The sequence below is a fragment of the Bactrocera tryoni genome, chromosome 2, assembly GCF_016617805.1.
Source record: "Bactrocera tryoni isolate S06 chromosome 2, CSIRO_BtryS06_freeze2, whole genome shotgun sequence".
Lineage (NCBI taxonomy): Eukaryota > Metazoa > Arthropoda > Insecta > Diptera > Tephritidae > Bactrocera > Bactrocera tryoni.
The window spans coordinates 46,734,602-46,759,318 of record NC_052500.1 but is presented as its reverse complement, the minus strand read 5'-3'; the positions used below and the strand labels follow the sequence as shown (position 1 = coordinate 46,759,318).

Sequence of the window (24,717 nt, the reverse complement as noted above, 5' to 3'; positions counted from 1 at the left end):
CACCGCGTCGTCGTTCACTTGTTCACGAGATTACCCAACTACCGGCCGACCAAAACAATTTATCCAAGAGAGTGACAAAATATGGAAGGCAATACGACGCCGCAGCCAACAAAACATCCGATGACAACAAAAACCTTGATCTGCGTGGGCTAAAGAGTGACGGACGCTGGGCAGCGGGATCAGCACCGCACATTAGAAATTCAATCAGACAAAATTTTATTTTCATTTAGTTAAGATCAACTGTAATCCATGCACATATGTATGTACGTATGATTGTGTGACAGTATAAAAAATAAAATTAAAAATATATTAAAAACGTATAAATTAAAGCGAAGACAAAGCATTTGTTTGTTGTTATTGCTGTTGCCGCTGTCGCTGTGCTCTCCGTTAGCGCCGGCAGCAGCGCCGTACGCTTGGCCAACTGCCCGTTGCTTCCAACGTTGTCGCATCAGATTTAGATTCATGAGATTGCGTTTGCTATTCTAACTGCATATTGTTCCAAGTTGTTTGGCAGCTTGCCTGGCTGAGTGTATGTCTGTGGCGGAACGAACATACCTATTTGTACATATGTACATGTTTTCAAGCGGTCCACCGCTCCCACTTGCGTTGACTGTATACATAATTCATATGCGTACGTATAAGTATGTATGTATGTCATCGACAGCTGATTCGGTTGGTTGATTAAAATGTTTTCATTTATTTACTGAAAATCAAATCGTATGAATTTCTCAATTTTTTCTAAATTCTCACAAACAAATTTGTCTATATACATACATACAAATTAATATATATGTACATATGTATATATATGTATATCCAAAAGAACCAACCACCGAAATCTCGTGTGATCGAAGTGTAGTGAAGGTGACGCAAATACTCGCACCAGATGTCAGATGTCTTTGATCAACCGGCTACAAACGTCCAATTGTTCACAAAATCCATCGCGCTTGTAATTTTTGTTGGATCTTTACCACGCCGAGGAGTCGGTGGTTCGTATGTGTGCTTACCAAGTGATTTATGTCGATGGCTGTGGTTGACCTGTAACCCTCGCTTATAATTTGCAGAAAACTTAATAACATTTTGAAAATAATTTCTTTTTGGTGATTTATGTGAAAGTGTAATTTTGGTTTAGATTACTCAGTGATTTGTAGCGGTGTGCTTTCGTTAACAAACAACAACGAAACTTAAAAATACAAATTTGACAACACAAAAATTGATTGAAAATATTTATATAGCTGCTATGTGTGTATGACTTTAAAATCAAGCTAAAATGGATAGAACAATGTATGGAAAATTTGATCCCGGTGCACGGCAGCCTTATCGTACGATACGAGCAAAAGGAATACAACCCGGATGTAAGTATCATGTCCGTGTTTTTAACACTATTTTTAAGGCAATTGTTTAATATTTCAAATTTCTGTGTCCTCATTTTAAAATTTTGGCATTCTTTAGGATATTTGTTAATTGGCTCATAAAGAACGAAATCGAATATACGATTCTTCTTTATTTTGAAAATTAGCAGCATTTTAATACTTTTGTAACCAGTTGTTACAGAGTATATTATAGATTTTATTATATAATCGAGATAGATATAGGGTTATGTAAATATAAATGATTAGTGTGAAGAGAAAAATTGAAATCCTGTTAAGGGTCCGTCCGTGCAAGTTAAAACTTGGGTAAATATTGAAATATCTTGATGAAGCTTGGTATGTAGATTCCCTAGTACAAAAAAAAATTTTCGAGTTCGTAGATGGGCGTAATCGGTCCACTGCCACGTCCACAACCCGACATTAAGCGAAAACACATAAAGTACCAATATTAAGCACTAAATTAAAGAGGCACCTGTGGGCAAAATTAAAAAAAAAAAAGTGGACGTTGCCACACCGCTTAACAAATTTAATGTAGATATCTCCTAAACCGCTTAAGCCACAACAACAAAATTTGCTGAAAACAAATCTTATAAGAACTTCTAACGATAGTGTAAAAATAGTGTAATCCCGGTTACTCCCCAATTAACGGTACTGTTAATATTGTTAAAAACAACTAAAAGCGCTATAAATCAATAAAAAAAAGCCAGGGATTAAATTTTACCACCAAGATGGTATAAGAGGCTCCTATAAGCCTAGTGTAAAAATTGGGCGTGACACTGCCCATTTTTTTTTTAAGAAATCCCATATCTCGGGACTGACCAACCGATTTCGACAAAATTTAGTACGTGGCTTTCTTTTCATTATTATATTTCACGTTGTGAAAATGAGCAAAATCGGATAATAACCACGCCTACTTTCCATATAGCACAATTTTAAATTCCATTTGATTAGTTTCAGTTTCCAGTACACAAGTCAAGAATCAATTTATATAATGGGATAATTTTTTAATCGAAAATGTCGAAATCGAAATGTTAATTTTGATCGAAAATGTCGGTCAATGTGTGATATGTGTAACTGAAATTGAGGGATAATCCTTCTCTTATAATGATATGTCTGTATGTCAAAAATGGATTGAATTGGACCAATACTTAGCCCCCATATACCTAATATAAAATTTGTCGAACTTCAGGCTGACCTTGTACCACATATGTATATCGAAATAGATAAATTTGAGCGAAAACTTGGCCTTTCCCCTATATATGTACATAACTAATATCATGGTTTTCGAACATCCGGCAGATTTTACTCTATATGAATGTTTTTGCACCTTAAAGTACTTCCCTGGCTTTGATTCTTACAAGTTGCAAGAGTATAAAATGTTCGGTTGCACCCGAACTTAGCCTCTCCTTACTTGTTTATATTAGGTTGCCAAAAAAGTCTTGCGGTATTTTCGCTAGTTGGCGCTGAAAGTGCGTAGTTCTAGTTTTATTCGTCGCATCGGGTCATGCTACGAGTATACCTTTTTGGAAAGCTCATTTCACGCGCTAACACGTGTTTGATTGATTGTCGTTTCTTTTAAGTCGTTCGTGAGTTATAGCGTCGCAAACATGGAGCAAAATAAAGAGAAAATACGGCATATTTTACAGTACTACTACGATAAAGGCAAAAATGCATCTCAAGTCGCCAATAAAATGTGTGCAGTTTATGGATCCGATACAGTTTCCATTTCCACCGCACAACGATGGTTTCAACGTTTTCGTTCTGGTGTAGAGGTGGTCGAAGATGCGCCACGCTCCGGAAGGCCTGTCGTCGAAAATTGCGATAAAATCGCTGAATTGGTCGAAAGAGACCGGCATAGTAGCAGCCGTAGCATCGGTTAAGAGCTAGGCATGAGTCATCAAAAATTCATTTCAATTTCAATAAAAAATTCAATAAAAATACCGCAAGACTTTTTCCAAAACCACCACAACAACAAAGATTTGTTCAGGAGTTTATAAGTTATATTTCTTACTGTTTTTATTTACACACTAGCTCTTTAATAAACCGTTATATTTAGGTTTAAATTTAAGTTCATTTGGTTTTAGTTTAGAAAACTGAATATGGTAGAAGAGATTGTTAAACAAAGGGGATGCCGGTCATATGCAAACCCATACTTTCAATATGGCTAGGAAAAGTTATCAATTCATCACTAATTTTTAGCATCAAATATCACTAAACTCAATATAATATACATAAGTATGTACATGCCGGCTAAAACTGATTGAATGATGGAGTTATTTCATTCGATGTGTGAGAGTTCTCGTCTTCGGCGGTTGGTTTTCCTGATTTCTTGAAAGACAACTGGCAAACAGATAGTTGGGTATCACTCAGAATTTACTCTTCTGCTTTGTTCTGATGGTATTACTGCGATATATCCACTAATGCCTATAATTGCCTCTATCTCACGATAGGTCACAATATGAGTTTGCACATACTTAGAATCAATAGCTTGCGGGATAACAACTGATTTTGGATGACCTTCCCAAAATTCGTTTTGGAGTGATCTGCTCGATTAAATTCACCATACCGCCGATAAACACTGGATATTGATTGAGTTTCGTCGCAAAAAACTTAATTAAAATCGTCGTTGCACTGTTGCTGAGTTGTTAGAAAATGTTTACGGTTTAATTATATTTTTTGGCCGAGATGCATATTTCAAGTTACTGTAAGTCGTATATCAAAACCTTCTGAGTACATATGTATGTATAACATCAAAAATATCAAACTTTGCGATAAAATTTGAGTTACCAGATTGCAACACTACGGTTGCCAAATCCCGAAATATAAAAGGCAACATACGTATGTATGTATATACTTATGTCTACTATGAAGTTAACCGAAAGGTCGAATTTTGAAATGCTGGGTGAATGAGGGTTAGGGCAATGTCTTATGCTTTAAAAAATATTTTCTGGCAATGCCCGTAGGATATTTGATATATTATTTGACGTATTGAAAGTCAATTTAAATTAGTCGAATCTCAATAATTGGTATCATGCCCACTTGCAGAACTCCTGAATAATAGATCTTAGGAACTGCTAAATAATTTTTAATTTCGAACATAGCTTTTATATGAAAGGTGGCGGATTATTACCCCATTTCGCTCGTTAGCATCTACCTAACCTATTGATGTCCATTCTAAAACACAATGCTTTCAAGGTATCCAGAGGAGATTGCGAGATTCAAAATGCACCATTATTTGTGTGTGTGCACCCAAATTCATATCTAAATCAACTTAATAAGCTTAAATGGTTTATTATTGAAGAGAAATATATAAATATTTCCTTGCTATTTGCAACAAAATTATGGCATATACTATGCATAAATATGAAATCTCTGGATGTGTGGGTGTACCACTCTAGAAGTAATTAAATCAATACAAAAAAGTTGAATCTAATAAAATATTAATTTACTTTCAATTATAGGTCCTTTTCAATGTATGTAAGTTAATTTCCTTAAAAAAAGGAATCCCTTATCATGTTGTACAATTAAGTAAGAACTCGTACGAATTATTTAATTAGAAAAATAATTCATTGAATATCTGCATTTGAAAATTTACAATCAGAAGATATTCGATCAAGAAAGGATAATCTGATTTGTTTGGAGTATTTTGATCTGTTCGTATTGCTAAGAGTACCAGACCTTTCACCACTTAGCGGTAACTCAAAGGTCGCAAAAAAGCTTGTAGCGCTGAGAATTGAAGAATGCAGTTATACCTTACTTTTCGAACATATACTAAATATTTTTCTTGAAACTAATCTAAAAATAAAAAAATAATAATTTTATTTAGCACGTTGTGTCCATTTTTTGCCCACGACACGGGCCAGTTCGTTAATATAACAATGTATGAACATACAAACCTACCAGCATCGGCAAATTTTATTGACACCACTGTTTGCTTGCGCTCATAGAAGCAGTAAGTAATCAAAGCCGGCTTTCAGGCGAAGTTATGCGCCTTTTGGCTATGCAAAGTTTGTCACCTTCACTCAGCTACTGTGTTTTGTTGTATAGTATATTATGTTTGCTGCAACGGGCAAGAATTGTGTAGAATTGTGTAGTGTGGACTATGTGACTAACACTTTCAATTGCATTCACAACTTTCGGAACACTTTATTTGTTACTCAAATATTACTGTTCTGGTAAACATCTGAAAGCAAACTGGGCTGCTCAAACATTTATGTATGTACATGCATACATGTATGAACATATGTATATTCAATGTAGCAAAATAAATTTCTAGAATATGTTAGCATAATTCGAGAACTACTTTTGATGCTCAATCATCTTTTGAGGTGACGCAATTGAGCACCGTTTAAGCCAATCAGATTTTTATTGATCACTTGACATTTGTCAATTCTAATAAAATCCAACCCACATGAATTTTGAAGAATATTCGAACTGTATTTGTGTTTTACTTGTGTTTACGTGTGCACCTGTTATCGAATATTGGTATCGCTATCGTTGTTTTTGTTTCGGGGTGCAAAAGGGGCGCTTAAACAAACAAATAAACTTGTGAACGGTGCTAAGGAAATGAAAGTATAAATATTACTATAAACTATTGTTATAAATTTCATAGCATTTTTTACTTAAATAATCTGCATAAGGAGTTAAGTTGATTTAGCCATGTCCGTCTGTCTGTATATGCAGAAACTAATCCCTCAATTTTCGAGACATCGATCTGAATTTTTGCACACGTTCTTTTCTCCCCAAGAAGCTGCTCGGAACCTCCGATATCGGAGCTACCATATAAACTAAACGACGAAAATCATGTCCTAATATTGAAAACATTTTTTGGCGAGATATCTTCACGAAATTCACGAAACCCGTATTATTATCCAAGGTAAAGACAAAATTCTCGAAATATTTGTTTAGATCGGAAAACTATAGCGTAGAGCAGCCATACAAACTTAACGATGAACAGACATCGACAAGATATCATCACAAAATTTGGCACGGTTTGAGACCGAAGGCACGCTATAACAGCCGATGAAATTGTTCAAAGCGGATCACTATTAAACAATTAAAATCAACATGAAAACTTATTCGTGAACGGTACTTGCATCTTAGATGCAACTGAAGTTAACGTTTTTTTTAATTTATTTTTTATATAATGTTTCGTTTATATTTTTTAATTGTAGTTTTGTTATTTTGAAGTCTCTTTCAATATCTCACATTTTATTAAATTTACCCATATTTAAAAGAAATGTTGATTTCTGAGTGGTGATGGGTTGTACAAACTTTTCGAACAATTGAAATATTACTATTCAATGTTTGTCTGTGGCAAAAAAAATCACACAATTTTCATGTTTTTTGCTTTGTGTTTTCTTTTTATTTTTTGAATTTATTGTCGTCGTCGTAAATTAGTTTTTCGTTCACTCGATTTTTAATTTTTGTTTGTTTTTGGTTGCTAAATTTAGTCAAAGTCAAATGACTCATTCATTCGTCGTAGCATCACACATTAGCCAGATATGCTGAAAATTCTAAGCAGCCGCGTGACAGTGCAACTAATTAGTAAATGCATTGCTCAAATCGATCGCAGTAGATACGATATACAAGCATATATATGTACATACATACACACGTATTTGATTTATGATATTTGATATATGAATTCTTTTCGTATACATACATAGGTATGTATTGTCAACCTAAAAAAACGACCAAAATGGTTTTGGAGTCAAAAATTCCCATACGTACTTAATATGTTTAAAAAAAGTTTTGAGAATAATCGGTTAAAAAATCAATTTTATAATTAAAATCATAATATCTGCCTCAATATAAGTATGTATGTATATTAGGGTGTGTCATTTTGAGGCAACCTTTTCTTTTCAACTGAAAAACAGGCTCAAAACTTTCGAAATGTGTAAAAAAAAAAGTCACTCAAACGATGAGCTCTTAATATTAATATTAAGAGGTGCCTCTTTCAAATTTTCTGTTTTCCATATAAATTACATGGAAAAAAATCGTTTTTTTGTGGTGGTTATTCTGCGGAGGTTATTATATGTGCACGCGATGGCTGCCAGTTGGGATGGTAAACTCGATTCGGATTCTACTCGAGAATCGAGTTTTCTCGTAAAATAATCGATTTTTTGAATGTCAAGAATCGATTCTTAATAGACTTCGACTACTGAAGATCGATTCTGAAAAATCGATCATTTTACGAGAAAACTCGATTTTCGAGTAGAATCGGAATCGAGTTTACCATCCCTACTGGCAGCCATCGCGTGCACATATAATAACCACCGCACAATAACAACCACAAAAAAATTATTTTTTTTCCATGTATTTTATATGGAAAACAGAAAATTTGAAAGAGGCACCTCTTAATATTAATATTAAGAGCTCGTCTTTTGAGTGACTTTTTTTTTACACATTTCGAAAGTTTTGAGCCTGTTTTTCAGTTGAAAAAAAAGGTTGCCTCAAAATGGCACACCCTAATGTATATAATATATTTTTTGGTTTTAAATTATTGATATTACTGGAATAGTGACAAAAGTCTTTGAAGAACGGATTTTTTTTTAGTTCAAGGAGCGATTTGGTCGTGTTTGAGGCTTATTTAAGTGAAACTGCAGTTTTCATACTTACTAAAATATAGCCAGCCGAATCTCTTTTTACATATTTAATTACAGCTGATTTACACACTACAAAGAGAAAAAAATGTAAACAAACAATTTTTTTTTAAAGTAATGAATCTAAAATCGACTTCCCAAATGAAAAAATTTTCCATTATATGGAAAATATTTAAAAGAAGACGGCTTTTACTACAAAATACTATATGACAATGCTTTCAAAGAACATGGCCAAATCGGCTCAGCTTGTCATACTATGCTGATCATTTATTTATATGTATTATTGACGCGCTTGAGGCCCAAAACATCCTTTAAAATGGTATTGGCTGAGCCTTTCGATATGCCAACTTCATCAGCAAAGTTTCTAATTGTTAATCGACGGTTTTCAACACCAAATCTTTGTTGAACGTGAGCTTCGTCGGTTGAGGTTGATGGTCGCCCTGGACGCTCTTCGTCTTCGACACGTTCACGGCCGGCTTGGAACTCACTATACCACTTGTAAACAAAGGCTTTCTGCACCATCCTCAACGTATCCGCAGCAGAAAATTGATTCCGTAAACAAAATTTAATGCAAATTCTTTGCTCCACAAATTTCGGCATCGCAAAAAACGAAAAACTCACTTTTAGCAGCTCACAAAACGACACGTATCTCAAACACTAATGAATATTTTGACATGAAATTTGACATAAATGTGACTGACAGTACTACCAACCCAAAAAAAAAATAACTCTCCAAATCCTTCGACGCGCGCAGTTTAAATTCAAATGTCACAGTATATACATATTTTTAAGGTATCCGACGTTTCCTTCTGGGTGTTACAAACTTTACCTTGTTCTGGGTATAAAAAAACGATTACACGAAACATGAAGGCTCAGTTTAATAGAGCTTTGGGCTGTAAAAATTATAAATTAAAATATTACAATATCTTATGTTATTTGTAGGCATGATTGGACTTTATATTAAAAAATAACCTGCTATTTGAATTTCTCATCAACCTCGTCCCATAGTAGATCGCCCCCGTATTAAGTAGAAAATCTGGCATACTGATATGTTTTCGTTTTCTATATATACCTATGTATTTGTTGTCGCTTTTTTGGTTTTGTTTTTCTCATTGTACGCGGCGTTCGCAATGATCAAGGTGAGATCGGCGTCAACGAGTGCCACATGTGGAAATAAGTATCTGTTGCTTTTTCAACATTTTCAGCAACGGTTAAAAGGAAGACGATTTCGGAAGCAGCAGCCTGCAGGTAGTGAACATGTTAATGAGTGATATTCGGCTAGATGAGTAGACGAGTTTTTCTGGCATTTCAAAAAGGGAAAAAGGAGCAAACCGATTTATGAAAATAACCCTGCCAGCGTAGAGCCGCCAAAAGTTCTCACTCATGTTAGGGCGCACAACATATAATTCTTATAGTTAAAATTATGTGTTGGAATCGTTCTCGAAACGAGTGGATTATTGATTGAGTGAGTTGCTGCTGTGCTCAATACAACAGCTGCTCTGCTTGCTTGGCGCGCGTCTGTGGCGCTTATTCGATAGCATGCGCGTTTAGTTGCCATCGAGATTTTGCAAGCGCGTAGCAAACTGAAAGATATTTTTGTGAAATTTTCCAATTTATATTAATATAGAATATACTTAAAAATTATTATTTTTTCTTCCTGAGGTAAATAGCACAATGCGTGAAATCGAGTTGAGGACGTACGCGCGTATAAGAGCAATACCAACAATTATATCGAAGACATATTCCGTGAAAGCATAATAAACAGAAATTTTACGAAAATCGCAAATACATTTTCTATCAATATTAAATACCTCAAGTCGACTTACCTTTGCTTTATGCAATTTTTTCTATATCTGTATTTTTTGTTCTTGTAATAAGTTATCCATGTGTGTGTGCAACATCAGCTGTGTTCTCATCGCATCTGTTCGTCAGTGCGCATCTGCCTGCGAGTGCATGTGCATTATGCGTTCCATTGCCCGACTATGTGCTGTGAAAAATTATTGTTTGTGCAACAACAATTATTAAGCATAACAATAATAGCAAAAACACAGAAATGGCACTACAAGCTTTTCTGCTGCTGCAACTGAATGTCAATAACTTTTGCCTCTTGTGTGCTATAAATATGACGATTACTATAAGAAATAAAAATACGACTGCAATTAATATAAATAACAATCTTCGCTGGAATTTTTAACCGCCCTCGGCACAATGTGCAACCGCATCTTCATCGTCATGACAGACAGACAGACATACAGTTCAGTTAAATTGAGTTGATTGATTAAGGCGCGCTGCACACATACATACATACATAGGACGTACTTATATTTACTTACATATATTTTACTCTAGCTTGCATTCGTACGCAGTCATTGTGTTACACTTGTGATAAGAAAGTATGCTGTTTAAACATAATTTTATTTTCAAAAATATGTTTCCTTCTTAGTTTTTTTCATTGCAAATGGCATAGAAAATTATTGTAATGTATTTATCTATATATTTGGAAGACTTATTAAAACTCTTTTCTCTAATCCTTTTAATATCATATTGGGCGCGCAATAGTTCTTATTGTTTTTTTAATAACAATATAATTTTATTACAAGGGAATGGTTACGGTTATTGCCCAACGGACATCTTTCGGACAAAACTCGAATAACATTATTATAAAACCATTCTCCTTGTAATGCTATCTAAGCACCAAGCGAATTTTCGATGCCCGTCTTTTGAGTGGAACTGCTTCTGAGCCAGACCATGTGCCATTTAACAGAACAAATAATAATCGGACGCTGCAATATCTAAGGAATATGGCGGGTGCGATAGAACTTCCCATTTCAGCGTTTCCAGGTGGGTTTTAACGGGTTTGGCAACCTGAGGCTGAGCGTTGTCATGCAACAGAACGTCGGAGACCCTATACGTAAATATACATATAAATTATCAGTGTGACGAGCTTTGTCGTTTTAGCCATGTTCCTTAGTCTGTTCATACCCGAAATAATCCCTCAATTTTTGAGAAATGATCGGAAATTTGCACATGCACGTTTCTTTCGAAGAAGCTTCTCATTTTTCCGAACCATCTATGTATATTGCACCACTGTAGCAAATAGTTGCCATATAAACTGGCCGGCTAAAATCAAGGTCTTGTATGAAAAACTATATCATATGACAAATTATCTTCACGAAACTTAGCACGTAATATTGTTCCATTCAACGCTACGAGATCCGCACAAATTGTCCACAAACGCTCTACAATAGCATATACATACATATGTATGTAGCTGTCATACAAACTGTCCGGCCAAAATTAAGTTCTTGTGTGTAAAACTGTATAATTATACAGTATGTCTTTGTGAAATTTGGCATAGATTATTGTCCATGATACGATATCCGAACAAAATGTTCGGACCGGACTACTATAGCATATAGAGTGGCCATCAAAATCAAAATAAATATCTTCATAAAATATATTTTATCCATTTTTAGTAACATTTATTCGACTAGATGGTTGTTAAATCAAACAACTTGATTATAACTAGAAAAACATTTTCCGAGGCGATCGCATTTTCCCATTTACGCGAATTTACGATTGGCTCGGGTTCACTCTGCGGGCACTCTGCAAACCATTGGCTGGTTACGTTTCCAGATTTAGTTAAACCTATAGTTACTATAAGAAATGGATCAGCTTCGGCGAAAGTTGACGTTTTTATTCCAGTTTCATTTCAGTAAAATTTAAATTTGTAAAACTAATCTAATACAAATACATACATACATACATACATACATATGTAAGAAAGTACGTTTCCTTTAATAAGCTCGAAATCCCACCACCCAAGCCAATGAAATGTGTGAGGCGCTTTGATTCTTTGGCACTTTCGACGATTGTTTTTTCCAACTGCCACCGATAGTATATTGGGTAGTTGGTTTTTTTTTTATTTTTTGTGCAGTTGGCATGGAAATTCTCAATCGATTTTGAAATCTTTGCGGTCGTCACGCCAAAAATAAATTCATAAATACAAATGTGTGCCACTTTCTATACATTTAAATTTCGCGTGAGTTTTCGTAATGCATGCACACAAACAAACTCATAAATCCATTCGTATCAAATGAATTTAGAAGGTGGGTGTGCCGCCTAATTTTCGCTTCCGTCTGTGAAATAACATTTCCCAATTCTGCCTACTTCTTTTTCCATATTACAACATTAGAACTCCGTCACCGACGTTTTTCGCCAACGCGATTTCGCCGCCTAATACCTAGCTTTTTTGCTCCGCGCACATACATACATATGTATGTACTATATATGTATGTATGAAACATATGTATTTTATACGTGCATACAATGAGCCATAAAACTGCGCTTGTAAATCAGCCGGTCAGACGACCTCTGTATTCTAGGCCATTTGCTGTTACCATTCGTGCTTAGACAGGTGTTCGATTATCCGCTTTTATTTTTGCCGATATTTTTCACCGCTCGTACGTACTCGTAGCGCAATGTTTTTATTTATGCTTCGCGAATAATGCAACACATCTCTCGGCACCTCGCGTTTGCGAACTTTGTTTCTTTTTTATTACGCTCGGTATTTGAATAGCGCATTGTTTGTTGTGGTTGTGTATAATCTTCCATCGTTTGTTTATGTTATTCTAATTGTTGTGATTGGTGTGGTTGCAGATTATTCGCGTGTTGTTTTTGTTGTCATTGTGTGGTAATTGATCGTCAATATTTGAAAGCTTTTTGCTTAATTGAAAAGTCCTCAAGTAAGGTGGGATATTAAATAAAAATTATGAGAGTCACATATGGTTTTGGTTGTTTCGCAGTGGGGTGGCTTCATTTAAATAATAATATTAAATCGATTTTAACTTTTTGATTTCACTTTAAGCTCGTCTATACGCTTTTTTTTATTATATGGATAATAATATAAAAATCATTTCATTAGAAATTTTCTGACTGGAAGATAGGAAAAAGTTTCTTAAGGGATGGGCTAGGATTTCAAAGTAAAAAAAATAATTTTTTTGCGAATTTATTTCTTAAATATGGTTTGAGTCATTTTATTCGGACCTTTTGTACATTATCGAACACACTTTTGACAATATAGTGTAATTTTTGCTTTAAAACCCTTCAATCGTCAAATATGTACATATGTATGTATGTGTAAGACATACATACATATGTATGTAATTTGCCTCACTTTCATGCCTGATTTAAGCGGGTGGATATTCCTAATACAGATTTTAAAGAAAATGCCTATGCAAAGAAAATGTTTTCACCGTGTTAAATTTTATTGAAAAACACGTCCACTTTATAGTCAAGTTCACATACATATGTATGTATGTATGTAGTTCAACTATGGCTAATTGTTAGAGAGGCGATTGAGTTGATAAACTTTTCTCTAAGCTGACAAAATTATAAAGCCTTAAAAAATTAACAAAAGACTATTTTCAATTTATAAAATACATCTATTTCTGCTTACTTGAAAAATACTCAATGCTCGATATTTAATTCTAATAATTTATTTCTGGTATAATTGTTCAAAGTTCAAAGAGAAAATTAGAGATAAAATAACTATCAATGGTTAAATATTATTATCATGAACCTAATCTATATCAAGTCACTAATAATATCGCCTTTGAAAAGTGAGAAGTTTCCAATTAATACCGTTTTATTTTCTCACATAAAATGTTGCCTCATTATATGACATTACATAACCACTCTATTACACCTTGTAAAAATGTTCCATTTTTTACTTAACAAAAGAACAAAAACATACTAACTTATCCATTCGCTATTTCTATTACCGAGCTAAATAAAATTAGCCAATTCATTATAATTAGTGGAAAAAACTTAATTAAAACCAGTAAGGAAGAGCTAAGTTCCGATATAACCGAACGTTTCATACTTTTGCAACTTACAAGGATTATAGCCAGGGAAGTGCCTTCAGGTACATAAGGCCTGTTAATTATATGGGGTCCAAGGCGTGTTTTTCCCGATTTTATTTATTCTACAAGGTGCGTTCCAAAGTAAACAGGACTTTTTGAATCTAGCGCCCCCTGGTGGCGGCATCTATATGTCGACTGGTGCATTAGAATCTGCTATCTTTATCGATTGTCCCGTGAGAATTTCATGGATTGGAAGTGAAGTTATTGCGTTTTAAGTGTCAGTATGTTTGTGTTATCGGTGCGAAAATAATAATTCATTTTGACCGAACATTTGGGCTTACGAAAAGTGTGCGCACGGTTTGTTCCGCACAAATTGATTGACGACCAAAAATTGCTCAGAATCCAACATTCGAAGGACGCTTGTGACCGATTATTTGACAAAAAATCACATTTTAACCATTAACCACTCCCCGTATTTACCTGATATGGCACCGTGCGACTTCTTCCTTTTCGGAAAAATGCATTTGCCCATAAAAGGAAAGCGTTATGCAGACGTAGAGGCCATTCAAAAGGTTTGCACCGGCATACTGGCGGCCATACCGACCAACGAGCTAAAACACTTGTTCGACATGCTTTTGGACCGTGCTAAAAGCTGTATTGAAACAGGACACTATTTTGAATAAAATAAATTGATTTAGCCGAAAAAACCATTTGTTCTGTTTTTTTAAGTCCTGTTTACTTTGGAATGCACCTTGTATATCCCTATAAGGTAATGAATGATGAGTTGTGTCGATCCCGTCCCATTTCCCAAGAAATTGTTCTGATCGTTTTATTATAGCATTAGCTGCCATACAAACTGAACGATCAAAATTTCAAAATCAAGTTCTTGCCAGGAATATTTTGAATTTGTGAAGTGTATTTCAGTTTTGGTGCGACCGGGGTTTACGTTTTTTTCTTTTCTTTGTTAAAACTAATAATCAACCATATAATTAATGAATTCTCTATAAATATTATTTGGTCTACCATAATTTACTGGTAATCTGGCAACATGATATAGAGCAAATTGCTTCATTTCAATTTAAATTCGATAAATGTAGTATAATATCACACTTGTACATTTCCATTAATAAAATAACTTTAATTAATAAATAATAAAAAAAAATACAAAACATACTTGTATTTATTTTTATGTGTGCATTTCAAGCGAGTTGTGCAGCATTGTTGCGATAGTTACTAATCAGCTTTAATCCACTTTTTACATACCGACCAAATGGCTATTTAAGTGCAGTTACGTATGTACTTACATAATGTATGCATATGAATACCATGTGGTATAGCTCATGTGGGAGGATTGAATGCTAACCAGCTTAATCGCAATTAAGTAGATAAGCTTTAGAACGCAAAAAGTTCACATATTTTCCATTCTTCTTATAACATAATCATTGTTGCTTTTGCGGTATTGAACATTAACAGCTTTTGCGTTGTATGTCAACTGATGATGCTAGAAAATATTTAAAGTTTCTGAGTTTCGCCAAATTGAGATAATTGAGTGAATTTGTTGGTCTTCTTCATCTTTTTTACTTTGTGATTGTTTCACCTTGTGGCCATTTGCGGAAAGTGTTCCAAGTCGTTAACATGTAACCCTATCTCACAATTGGCCAGTTGTGAGCTATTCAACAAGACTTAATAACATTTTGTTTCTCAAAGGTTCGTTAAATATTCTTCTAATTCCATATACGATGTTGTGAAATACAGGTTTTTTGCTTATTATGCTTGCGGTTTCGAAATATTTCTTTTATTACCGTTAATTCATAGTGTTATCCACCAACGCGTGAATATATTTACAGTGATTTCCTTAATTGAGAATGTCTTCTAAGCTATACTCGTCATCGATTTTAAGTCCGCCAAATGATGCTTTCAAAGTGGGCGAGTTCGAAAGGCGCTTAGGTAAGTTCACTTTCATTGAATGACAGCACAATGTTGTACCGTATGTACACTAGAGCGGGTCGATTTTTTTTTTGTATAAAATCGCGTATTGGGGAAATATTCTACGGCTCCTTCTGAACATTACATCTGAGAGAATATGGATCTATTGTCCAATTTTCTTTACTTTCACTGTCATTGTTAAGCATGTATTAGAGAACAGTTCTGCAATATTACCTGCTCTTAGCTGTTTAATTTAATTAAAGGCCGATTCCGAACAAATGTTTCTATTAATCAAAATACACGTCTGTGTTAAATTAAATTTAAATGCATTCAATCGGATATCTCACAAACTTTAGGGGAAATTTTTTTTATTCCGAAAGATTTTAATCCACCTAAAAAGTCATATTTTCTTAGGAAAAGTTTTTCAGAAATATCCGTAGAACATTTCCCACATACGCGATTTCATATGAAAAATCGATCCGCTCTAATCTTTATATGTACATTCAAAGCATATATTCTTGTACTGTCTACTATATAGTACAGTAATAATGTATTACGATTGCCGTAAAAACGTGTTCGAATTTAGATATCATTGATACATTTTGTTTCTGGTAATAATATTTGCATATGCTATTAAGTCATACCTAATTATATTCCATTTCTGCTTGAACCTGTAAAACATATGTATCTATGTATCTTGAAGTTAGATATAGTAGAATATACAATATAAAATACATAAGCCAAAAAGGTTAAGTCTAAAATAACATAATCTAACATAACATAACAGAACATAAGATATCAGTCTCCTAGGTGAATTCTGAATCGTGATGAACAAAAGTCGAAAAATAAACTTAGATTATATTTAAGTGTTTCTCATGCAACTGTGAATAGATTTGACCATTAAAAGCACAGTCCTGAAGTATGATCAGTTTTATGTTATTTGAATGCAGCTATTTGCCTAATATTTGTTTTGTTTTTGCCATTGTCCACATAGTAATTATATAGTATGGTGATTGAATGGCGTTGAATATTTCTGGAAAAAAAATTATTTTTATACCCTGAACAGAGATATTAAGTTACAGTACACAAATCAAGAAGCAATTAATGGAATTAAACGGAATAAAATTGTCCACGAATAATACCTTTAATACTGTTCAAGCCTCTAGGTACCTAGGTGCCTATAGTTGACTGTTGATCGAAATATCGGTCAATGTATGAGATATACAATTCGATTTCAGAGAGAATCCTTTCCTGGCAAAAGTATTGCTGAATGTCAAAAATTTGTTGAATCCGGCCTATACTTTCCTCAGCCCCCATATACTTAAATAAACATTTTCGATTATGTATACTTAAATAAAGAACTTCCGGTCGACTTTGTACCGCATATATCGACCAATAAGTGAGTTATTGAAATGAAAATGGGAGAGCGTATTTTACAGTGTATCTTTCTGCCTTAAATAGATGGATTTGAGCAAAAACTTGACTTAGCTCCTATATAACTAATATCAGGATTTTCGAACATCCGGCTGACTTTACTCTATATAATTGGATTTTTTGTATGTGGCATGTTAATACAAGTAGTATGTGGTACGGGGAAAAATAGATAAAGTAGGATCGATATACAGCTGTTGGCGTATGCCGACGATATTGATATCATCGGCCTCAACACCCGCGCCGTTAGTTCTGCTTTCTCCAGGCTGGACAAGGAAGCACAGAAAATGGGTCTGGTAGTGAACGAGGGCAAAACGAAATATCTCTTGTCATCAAACAAACAGTCGTCGCACTCGCGACTTGGCACTCACGTCACTGTTGACAGTCATAACTTTGAAGTTGTAGATAATTTCGTCTATTTAGGAACCAGCATTAACACCACCAACAATGTCAGCCTGGAAATCCAACGCAGGATTGCTCTTGCCAACAGGTGCTACTTCGGACTGAGTAGGCAATTGAAAAGTAAAGTCGATGAGTCGACGTTACGAGTTTTCGAGAGAAAAATTCTGCGTAAAATATATGGTCTTTTGCGCATTGGCCACGGCGAATATCGCATTCGATGGAACGATGAGCTGTACGAGATATACGACGACATTGACATAGTTCAGCGAATTAAAAGACAGCGGCTACGCTGGCTAGGTCATGTTGTCCGGATGGATGAAAACACTCCAGCTCTGAAAGTATTCGACGCACTACCCGCCGGGGGAAGCAGAGGAAGAGGAAGACCTCCACTCCGTTGGAAGGACCAAGTGGAGAAGGACCTGGCTACGCTTGGAATATCCAACTGGCGCCACGTAGCGAAAAGAAGAAACGACTGGCGCGCTGTTGTTAACTCGGCTATAATCGCGTAAGCGGTGTCTACGACAATTAAGAAGAAGAAGAGGCTCGATATAATATAATTATTTTCGTTTTTCTATCAAACTTTATATGTCTGTTAGTGTATGAGTTATATATAATATATGTGCGTATATATAAAATTGCTGGGATTTCGTTCCTCTGGTTTACATTTTACGCCTTAAAGTATTTCCCTGGCTTTGATGCCTACAAGTTGCAAGAGTATGAAATTATCGGTTACACTTGAACTTAGCCCTTCGTTTGTGTCAAAAATTAGGTTCTTTTAAAATACTGTAAATTAAGGTAAACTGTTTGTTTTAATAAGCGTAGAATCTCTAGTGTCTAGTCCAGTGAGAAAATGTATTATACCAGGTTGGTTGAAACATTGCTCATACCATAAAGGGTCTGGACGAGTGCCTTTCGAACCTCGCTCCTGGCCAAGTAACTACTCTTAACGATTTGTTAATATCCGTAAAGACCGGAAAGTCCAAAAGATTCTGGTCTAAACTTTAATCCACAAATACATTTTGGATAGACTTAAAATTAACTTGTTCTAAATTGCAGATACTCAAAGATCAAGCTCGACGTGTGATTAATAGTATTTCAGTATAAGAATGTGCAAAGTTTATGTTACATGAACTGTTTGTCATGCCTAAAAATGATTTTATCAGATTTATGTATTTAGTTTAAATAGAAATTTATGGAAGGGAAACAACTTTTCATATTATGTCTACTTATAGAATTCAATTTTCAGCAGATACTATAAACATGTAGAAATATGCATAATGAAGCCCCAGTCTACGGTACAAATCACGAACCATCCATTTCAACCATGCCTTCATTTGGTGTGCCAAAAACCAAAATACATAAATATTTATTGTATTTTAAAAATAACAATGTAAATATGTAGATACACAAATTTAATTAATGTATACTAAAATTTTACATAACTTAATATTAAGTTAATTTACTCATGGTTTCATAGAGGATTTTAAGATTGCTATTGCGTATATTGTTTGATATTGATTGTTGTTAGTGTAAGATCCATAATGTAGGTATGTATATAGATATTTTTATGCAAATTATATAAAAATATTGAAAATAATCAACGTATTGGATTGAGTTATCAAACATATTTGTATTACTTGGCCTAAATATTTTATATAAATTACATACTCCGATGTTTGTAATTTCATTAGGCATATTCTGTAACCATTAACAATTCTTATTAAAGTGATTATAAGCTCGGAGATCGTAATCGAACTTTGAAATAGTTAGAAGATGCTTGTCACACAATTCCATTTTTGAGAAAATTCGCTATGAAATCAGAATGAGCGTAACTTGTTTAACTACATGTGTATAATATGTATATTTATTTGTATATATAGCTTACTAAAAATAAATTACGAAATAGAAATAAATTACGTTACGTTACAAAAACTATAGTATAACTATAGTATATATACTATATAGTATAAAATGAACGCAAAAATCATAAGCGAACCAAAATAAACGACCGCTTACCCAAACCAAGCGAACAGGTATCTACTGATAACACGCTATCAAAACCGTAGAGCAAAACAAATAAAGGCGAAAGTGGTCGGCAATACTGACTGTGCGAATAAGCTATGTATTCAGACATTAATAAAGCATAAAACAAATTATGAAAAATCAATAAGTTAATTTTGTAAGGTTTAAGAACTATAACAGATTTTTTTATTTAAATAAGTGACCTAAAATTGAGAGCGACTATAATTTTTTTCATGAGAACTAAACCCATATGCGGAAAATTGAGTAAGGAAAGCTTTCACAATTCCTCGTCCACGCTTTTTTGATGACGGTTTCTTCACGAAAACTGATATGGTGGAATGTAGCACCTCAAAGATAAACAAATTGCCACCATCATCGTTGACAGGTTTGCGCTCAATTTTTGTAGCCAGCGCAGTTATTTCTACTCTATCAGTTAAAAGCTTCATATTTAAACGTTTGACTATTTTTTTTTGTACAGGAAAATATGAGTCACGGCGATTATGATAACTTAAGTGGGAAAAATAATAACAAATCCCTTTATAGAAATATAGATTTTTTAATTTTATGCGATTTATTAATTATTTTTGAATTTATTTTCAGACGCACTCCTCGCCGATCTGCAGAGCAGCGTGCCCGGCAATCGTCCACCACAGTACAATACCTCAAATATTAATTATGGCGATAGCTCAGGCTATGGCAGTTTGCGTGGTAAAGCAGCGCCGCCACCGGTAAGTGTTTGAAAATACTTAATGAATTGTATAAGAAGCTTAAATATATTTTAAATATGGTTTTTATATGGCTTTCAATGCAGGTAGTGCATCAAGAACACTACAGCGTTACCGAAACCAGAACAGCGCCATCACCAACTCGAAGTGTTGGCGGCTACAATGGTTTGGGCAGCAGCATCGGATCGTCACCCGTGGGGCAGTCATATAATTATCAAAATCAAGGAACACTTGGACGAACAGGCGGTGCTTATAATGGTTCTCCCGTGCAACAAAACTCGAAAAATCTATCTGAACTGGATTCGCTTTTGGAAGATTTGAGTAATGCCAGATATAATAGTAATTATGAAAAAAAAGGTAAATAGTTTTACAAAACAATTTTGCATAAATAATACAAACCAGATATTTTAAAGTTGATAGCATCATTAGAGTTAGTAGCGTCAATATTTAAATCCCATTTGCATGAAAATTGGAAGACTTTTAAGTTTATGTTGCCAAGCAGTTATTCTAAACTATCTAAGTTATCAACCCATCGAGCTTAACGCGTTGAAAACCCTAATCGTTTTCTTTGTCGTTATCCAAACCGGCTAATGCTACATTCACAAACTTTCGTCCATAACCTATAACGTTATTACAATATTAAGGAGGATGATCGCATAGGGATGAAGTTATGCTTAATTATCAAGAAGCTTTCGCTTTCACCAAGCACTTAAAGATTTGTGTCCGTTCTTACGGTGTAAGGTAGTCATGAACCTGTCGTGCTAGCACGGAATTGAGAAGAAATATGATAACAGTAGTAGAAAACAACTATTCTGTAAAAAATATATTTTTTTCCGCTGTAGTGCTTCTAATTGAGACTCAATATTCAAAAAGTGAATGACCCAAAGGAAGCCTGGTTGATTTGCTGGTAATATTTCAGTAATGCTGCCAGGTTAATGGCGAGTCCATACGGGTAAGTGAACTAAAATATTAACAGCAAATCAACAACATTTTATATCATTAATTCAAACTGAACTCGAAAACCTAACAATTAGTCTGATGTCCTCCCATTGAACTTAAATGCTTATGCTTCAATTATTCCTTCACGAAATAACGACACCGAAAGTTTAACTACGTATCAAGGTCGACTAGTCGTAGAGAACTTGTGAAACCCGGTCTTGTACTAGAAAATCGAAGAATTGACCTATTTTGCAATGAAATATAAAGTGAAATAACAATAGTAACAATAACAACATTGTAGTTGTAGGAAATGGCATTCCCTACATAACCAGTTGCTACAGAGTATTATCTTTCTATTTTATTCTTTATTTATTCTTTCAAATCAATTTCATCCCCTTCAAAGTAATTCCCTCCCGATGCAATGCACTTATGCCAACGGATTTTCCAATCTTTGAAACACTGGTTGTAGTCACTTTCCGGGATGGCCTTAAGTTCCGTCTTCGCTGCGGCTTGAATCTCCTCTATCGTATAAAAACGGTGTCCCCGGAGCGGTCTTTTGAGCTTGGTGAACAGCCAGAAGTCGCACGGCGCCAGATCAGGTGAATACGGTGCTTGCGGAACGATATGGGTTGAGTTTTTGGCGAAATGATCACGAATTACGAGGGCAGTATAGGATGGTGCATTATCATGGTGTAAAAACCAAGAATTGTCTTTCCACAATTCCGGCCTTTTTAGGCGGATAGCGTTACGCAAACGACGCATAACGTTCAAATAATATTCCTTGTTAACTGTTTGACCGGTAAAAAGGAATTCATAATGCACAACACCACGATAATAGAAGAAAACAGTCAACATGACCTTGATTTTTGAGCGACTTTGACGCGATTTTTTTGGTCTCGGCTCTCTTTTGGCACGATATTCGCTCGATTGATCGGTTGTTTCGGGGTCGTAAGCATAGATCCAAGTCTCATCGCCAGTTATAATGCGTTTCATGACACCCTGGTAGTCGGAAAGCATCGTTTCACACACTTCAACGCGACGCCTTTTTTCCAAAAAATTCAATGTTTTCGGTACCAGTCGAGATTTGACGCGCTTGAGGCCCAAAACATCCTTCAAAATGGTATTGGCTGAGCCTTTCGATATGCCAACTTCATTAGCAAGGTCTCTAATTGTTAAACGACGGTTTTCAACACCAAATCTTTGATTTGTTGAACGTGAGCTTCGTCGGTTGAGGTTGATGGTCGCCTGGACGCTCTTCGTCTTCGACACGTTCACGGCCGGCTTGGAACTCACTATACCACTTGCAAACATTTTTTTTTTTTGACGTAGCCTCAACACCAAAGGCTTTCTGCGCATCCTCAACGTATCCGCAGCAGAAAATTGATTCCGTAAACAAAATTTAATGCAAATTCTTTGCTCAACAAATTTCGACATCACAAAAAACGAAAAACTCACTTTTAGCAGCTCACAAGACGACACGTATCTCAAACACTAATAAATATTTTGACATGAAATTTGACATAAATGTGACTGGCAGTACTACCAACCTAAAAAAAAAAATAATTCTAGAATACTTCGACGCGCGCAGTTTAAATTCAAATGTCACCTTATTTTTTGGGCACATAGTAGTTTTGTTCACCTAACGGTTGTACGTATCACCTGAAACTTAGCGAGTTAGATAAATGGTTATGTATAGTACATATGTTTATAAATGATCAGGATGACGAGAAAAGTTGAAATCCGGTTGAATGTCTGTCTGACCGACCGTCCGTGCAAGCTGCAACTTTAGTAAGAATTAAGATATCTTGATGAAACTTGGTATGTAGTGTATAAAAAAAATCGTGTTCGTAGATGGGCGTAGTCGTGGCAGTGCCACGCCCACAAATCGTCATTAACCGAAAACATATAAAGTGCAATAACTAAGCATTAAATCAAGATATAAAGCTGTAATTTTGTAAAGAGGATCGCAGCAGTAGGTGAAAAAGTGGACGTGGCCACGCCCCCTAACAAGTTAAATGTATATATCTTCTAAACCGTTTAAGCTACAAAAACCAAATTTGCTGAGTACATATCTTATAAGAACTTCTACTCCCCATATAACGGTACTATTCAGAACTACTAAAAGTGCGATAAATCAATAACTGAATTCGCCAGCGGTATTAAATTTTACCACCGAGATGTTATGTGAGAGCTTTATAAGAGCCGGTGTGAAAATGGACGATGGGCGTGGGCTACCTCCCGATTTCGACAAAATTTTGTACGTGACATTCTTATGTCACATTGTAAAAATAAACGAAATCGGACAACAATCATGCCTACTTTCCATATAGCACAATTTTAAATTCCACTTTAATCGTTCATTTTCCAGTACACAAATCAAGAAGCAATTAATGTAACGGGATAAAACTTTACATGAATAATGTCTTGTGTGCCATCTTATGACCAAAAATTGTTTAAATCCAATGAAAACTGTTCAAGCCCCTAGATGCCGAATATTTAGACCCCGGTACCTATAGTTGATTTTTGATCGAAAATGTCTGTCAATGTGTGATGTATATAACTGAATTTAAGGAATAATTCTTCTCTTATAATGGTGCCTTAGACTTAATATAAAGATTTTCGAACTTCGGGGTGACTTTGTACCGCATATATCGGCCAATATGTGAGTTATCCCAATGAAAATAAGAGAGCATGTTCTTCATTACTTGTTAGGAATGCATTTTACTACTATGTTGACAGTCTTTAGCTAGAAAACAATATAATATATTTCGGTTTCGTAGACCCGGCTGTCATAGGAACGGAGACATTTAGTATTCATTATTGGTATTTAGCAAAAAAAATTTTGTATAGTTGTTTATTATAATTTGAAAATATAAAGGTTTTGAAATATTAAATACAGATAAAACTTACACATATTTCTATTTTTTCGCAGAAAACATAGTGCCAACGAGTTACAACTCAAACTCTAAGTATAATACCTACAATTCCAGCGATGAGCGGCCAACAATTGATAGCCTCCTTAGTGAAATGGATAACGCCTCAAACTATGCTGTACCTAATGGGTAACTACTTATATACTTTTGTTACGATTTGTATTTATATTAATTGCAATATTATATTTCTTTAAATTAGTAGCCTTACCAAGTCGCCGACGCCTGGACGACATGTTAGCATTACAGTTCGTGAGACCAAAACTGAGACACTTGCGCCAGAAGGCCCTGGTAAAATAAACCGTGATAGACAACTCTCAACCAGTGTAATATTAACTGTATATATTTATTTTTCTTTAAGTTGGCATTGTTGAGAAGGAAATCGTACAGAATGACATTTATCTGCCAAATCAAGCGCCGCCATCAGGTTACGCATCATCAGCAACTAAAGAGTTGGACGATTTAATGGCATCGCTGTCTGATTTTAAGGTAAGACTTTTATT

General features: G+C 34.9%; 1 protein-coding gene across 7 annotated transcripts in view; it reads left to right on the top strand.

Annotated features, from left to right (window-relative positions):
* Positions 1 to 24,717, top strand: part of LOC120768980 (leupaxin) — a 71,987-nt gene that overhangs the window by 20,530 nt on the left and 26,740 nt on the right. For 3 of the 7 annotated variants that reach the window (XM_040095785.1, XM_040095784.1, XM_040095791.1), the window contains 6 exons: positions 1,133 to 1,355; positions 20,221 to 20,348; positions 20,432 to 20,702; positions 24,217 to 24,346; positions 24,417 to 24,505; positions 24,576 to 24,703. In XM_040095785.1, coding sequence (XP_039951719.1) covers positions 1,271 to 1,355; positions 20,221 to 20,348; positions 20,432 to 20,702; positions 24,217 to 24,346; positions 24,417 to 24,505; positions 24,576 to 24,703 — 831 coding nt within the window. In that variant the 5' untranslated portion in view covers positions 1,133 to 1,270. Of the gene's footprint in view, positions 1 to 1,132; positions 1,356 to 15,689; positions 15,787 to 20,074; positions 20,133 to 20,220; positions 20,349 to 20,431; positions 20,703 to 24,216; positions 24,347 to 24,416; positions 24,506 to 24,575; positions 24,704 to 24,717 lie in introns of those variants that run through there. The other 4 variants (XM_040095788.1, XM_040095787.1, XM_040095789.1 and 1 more) reach the window with 4 other exon arrangements.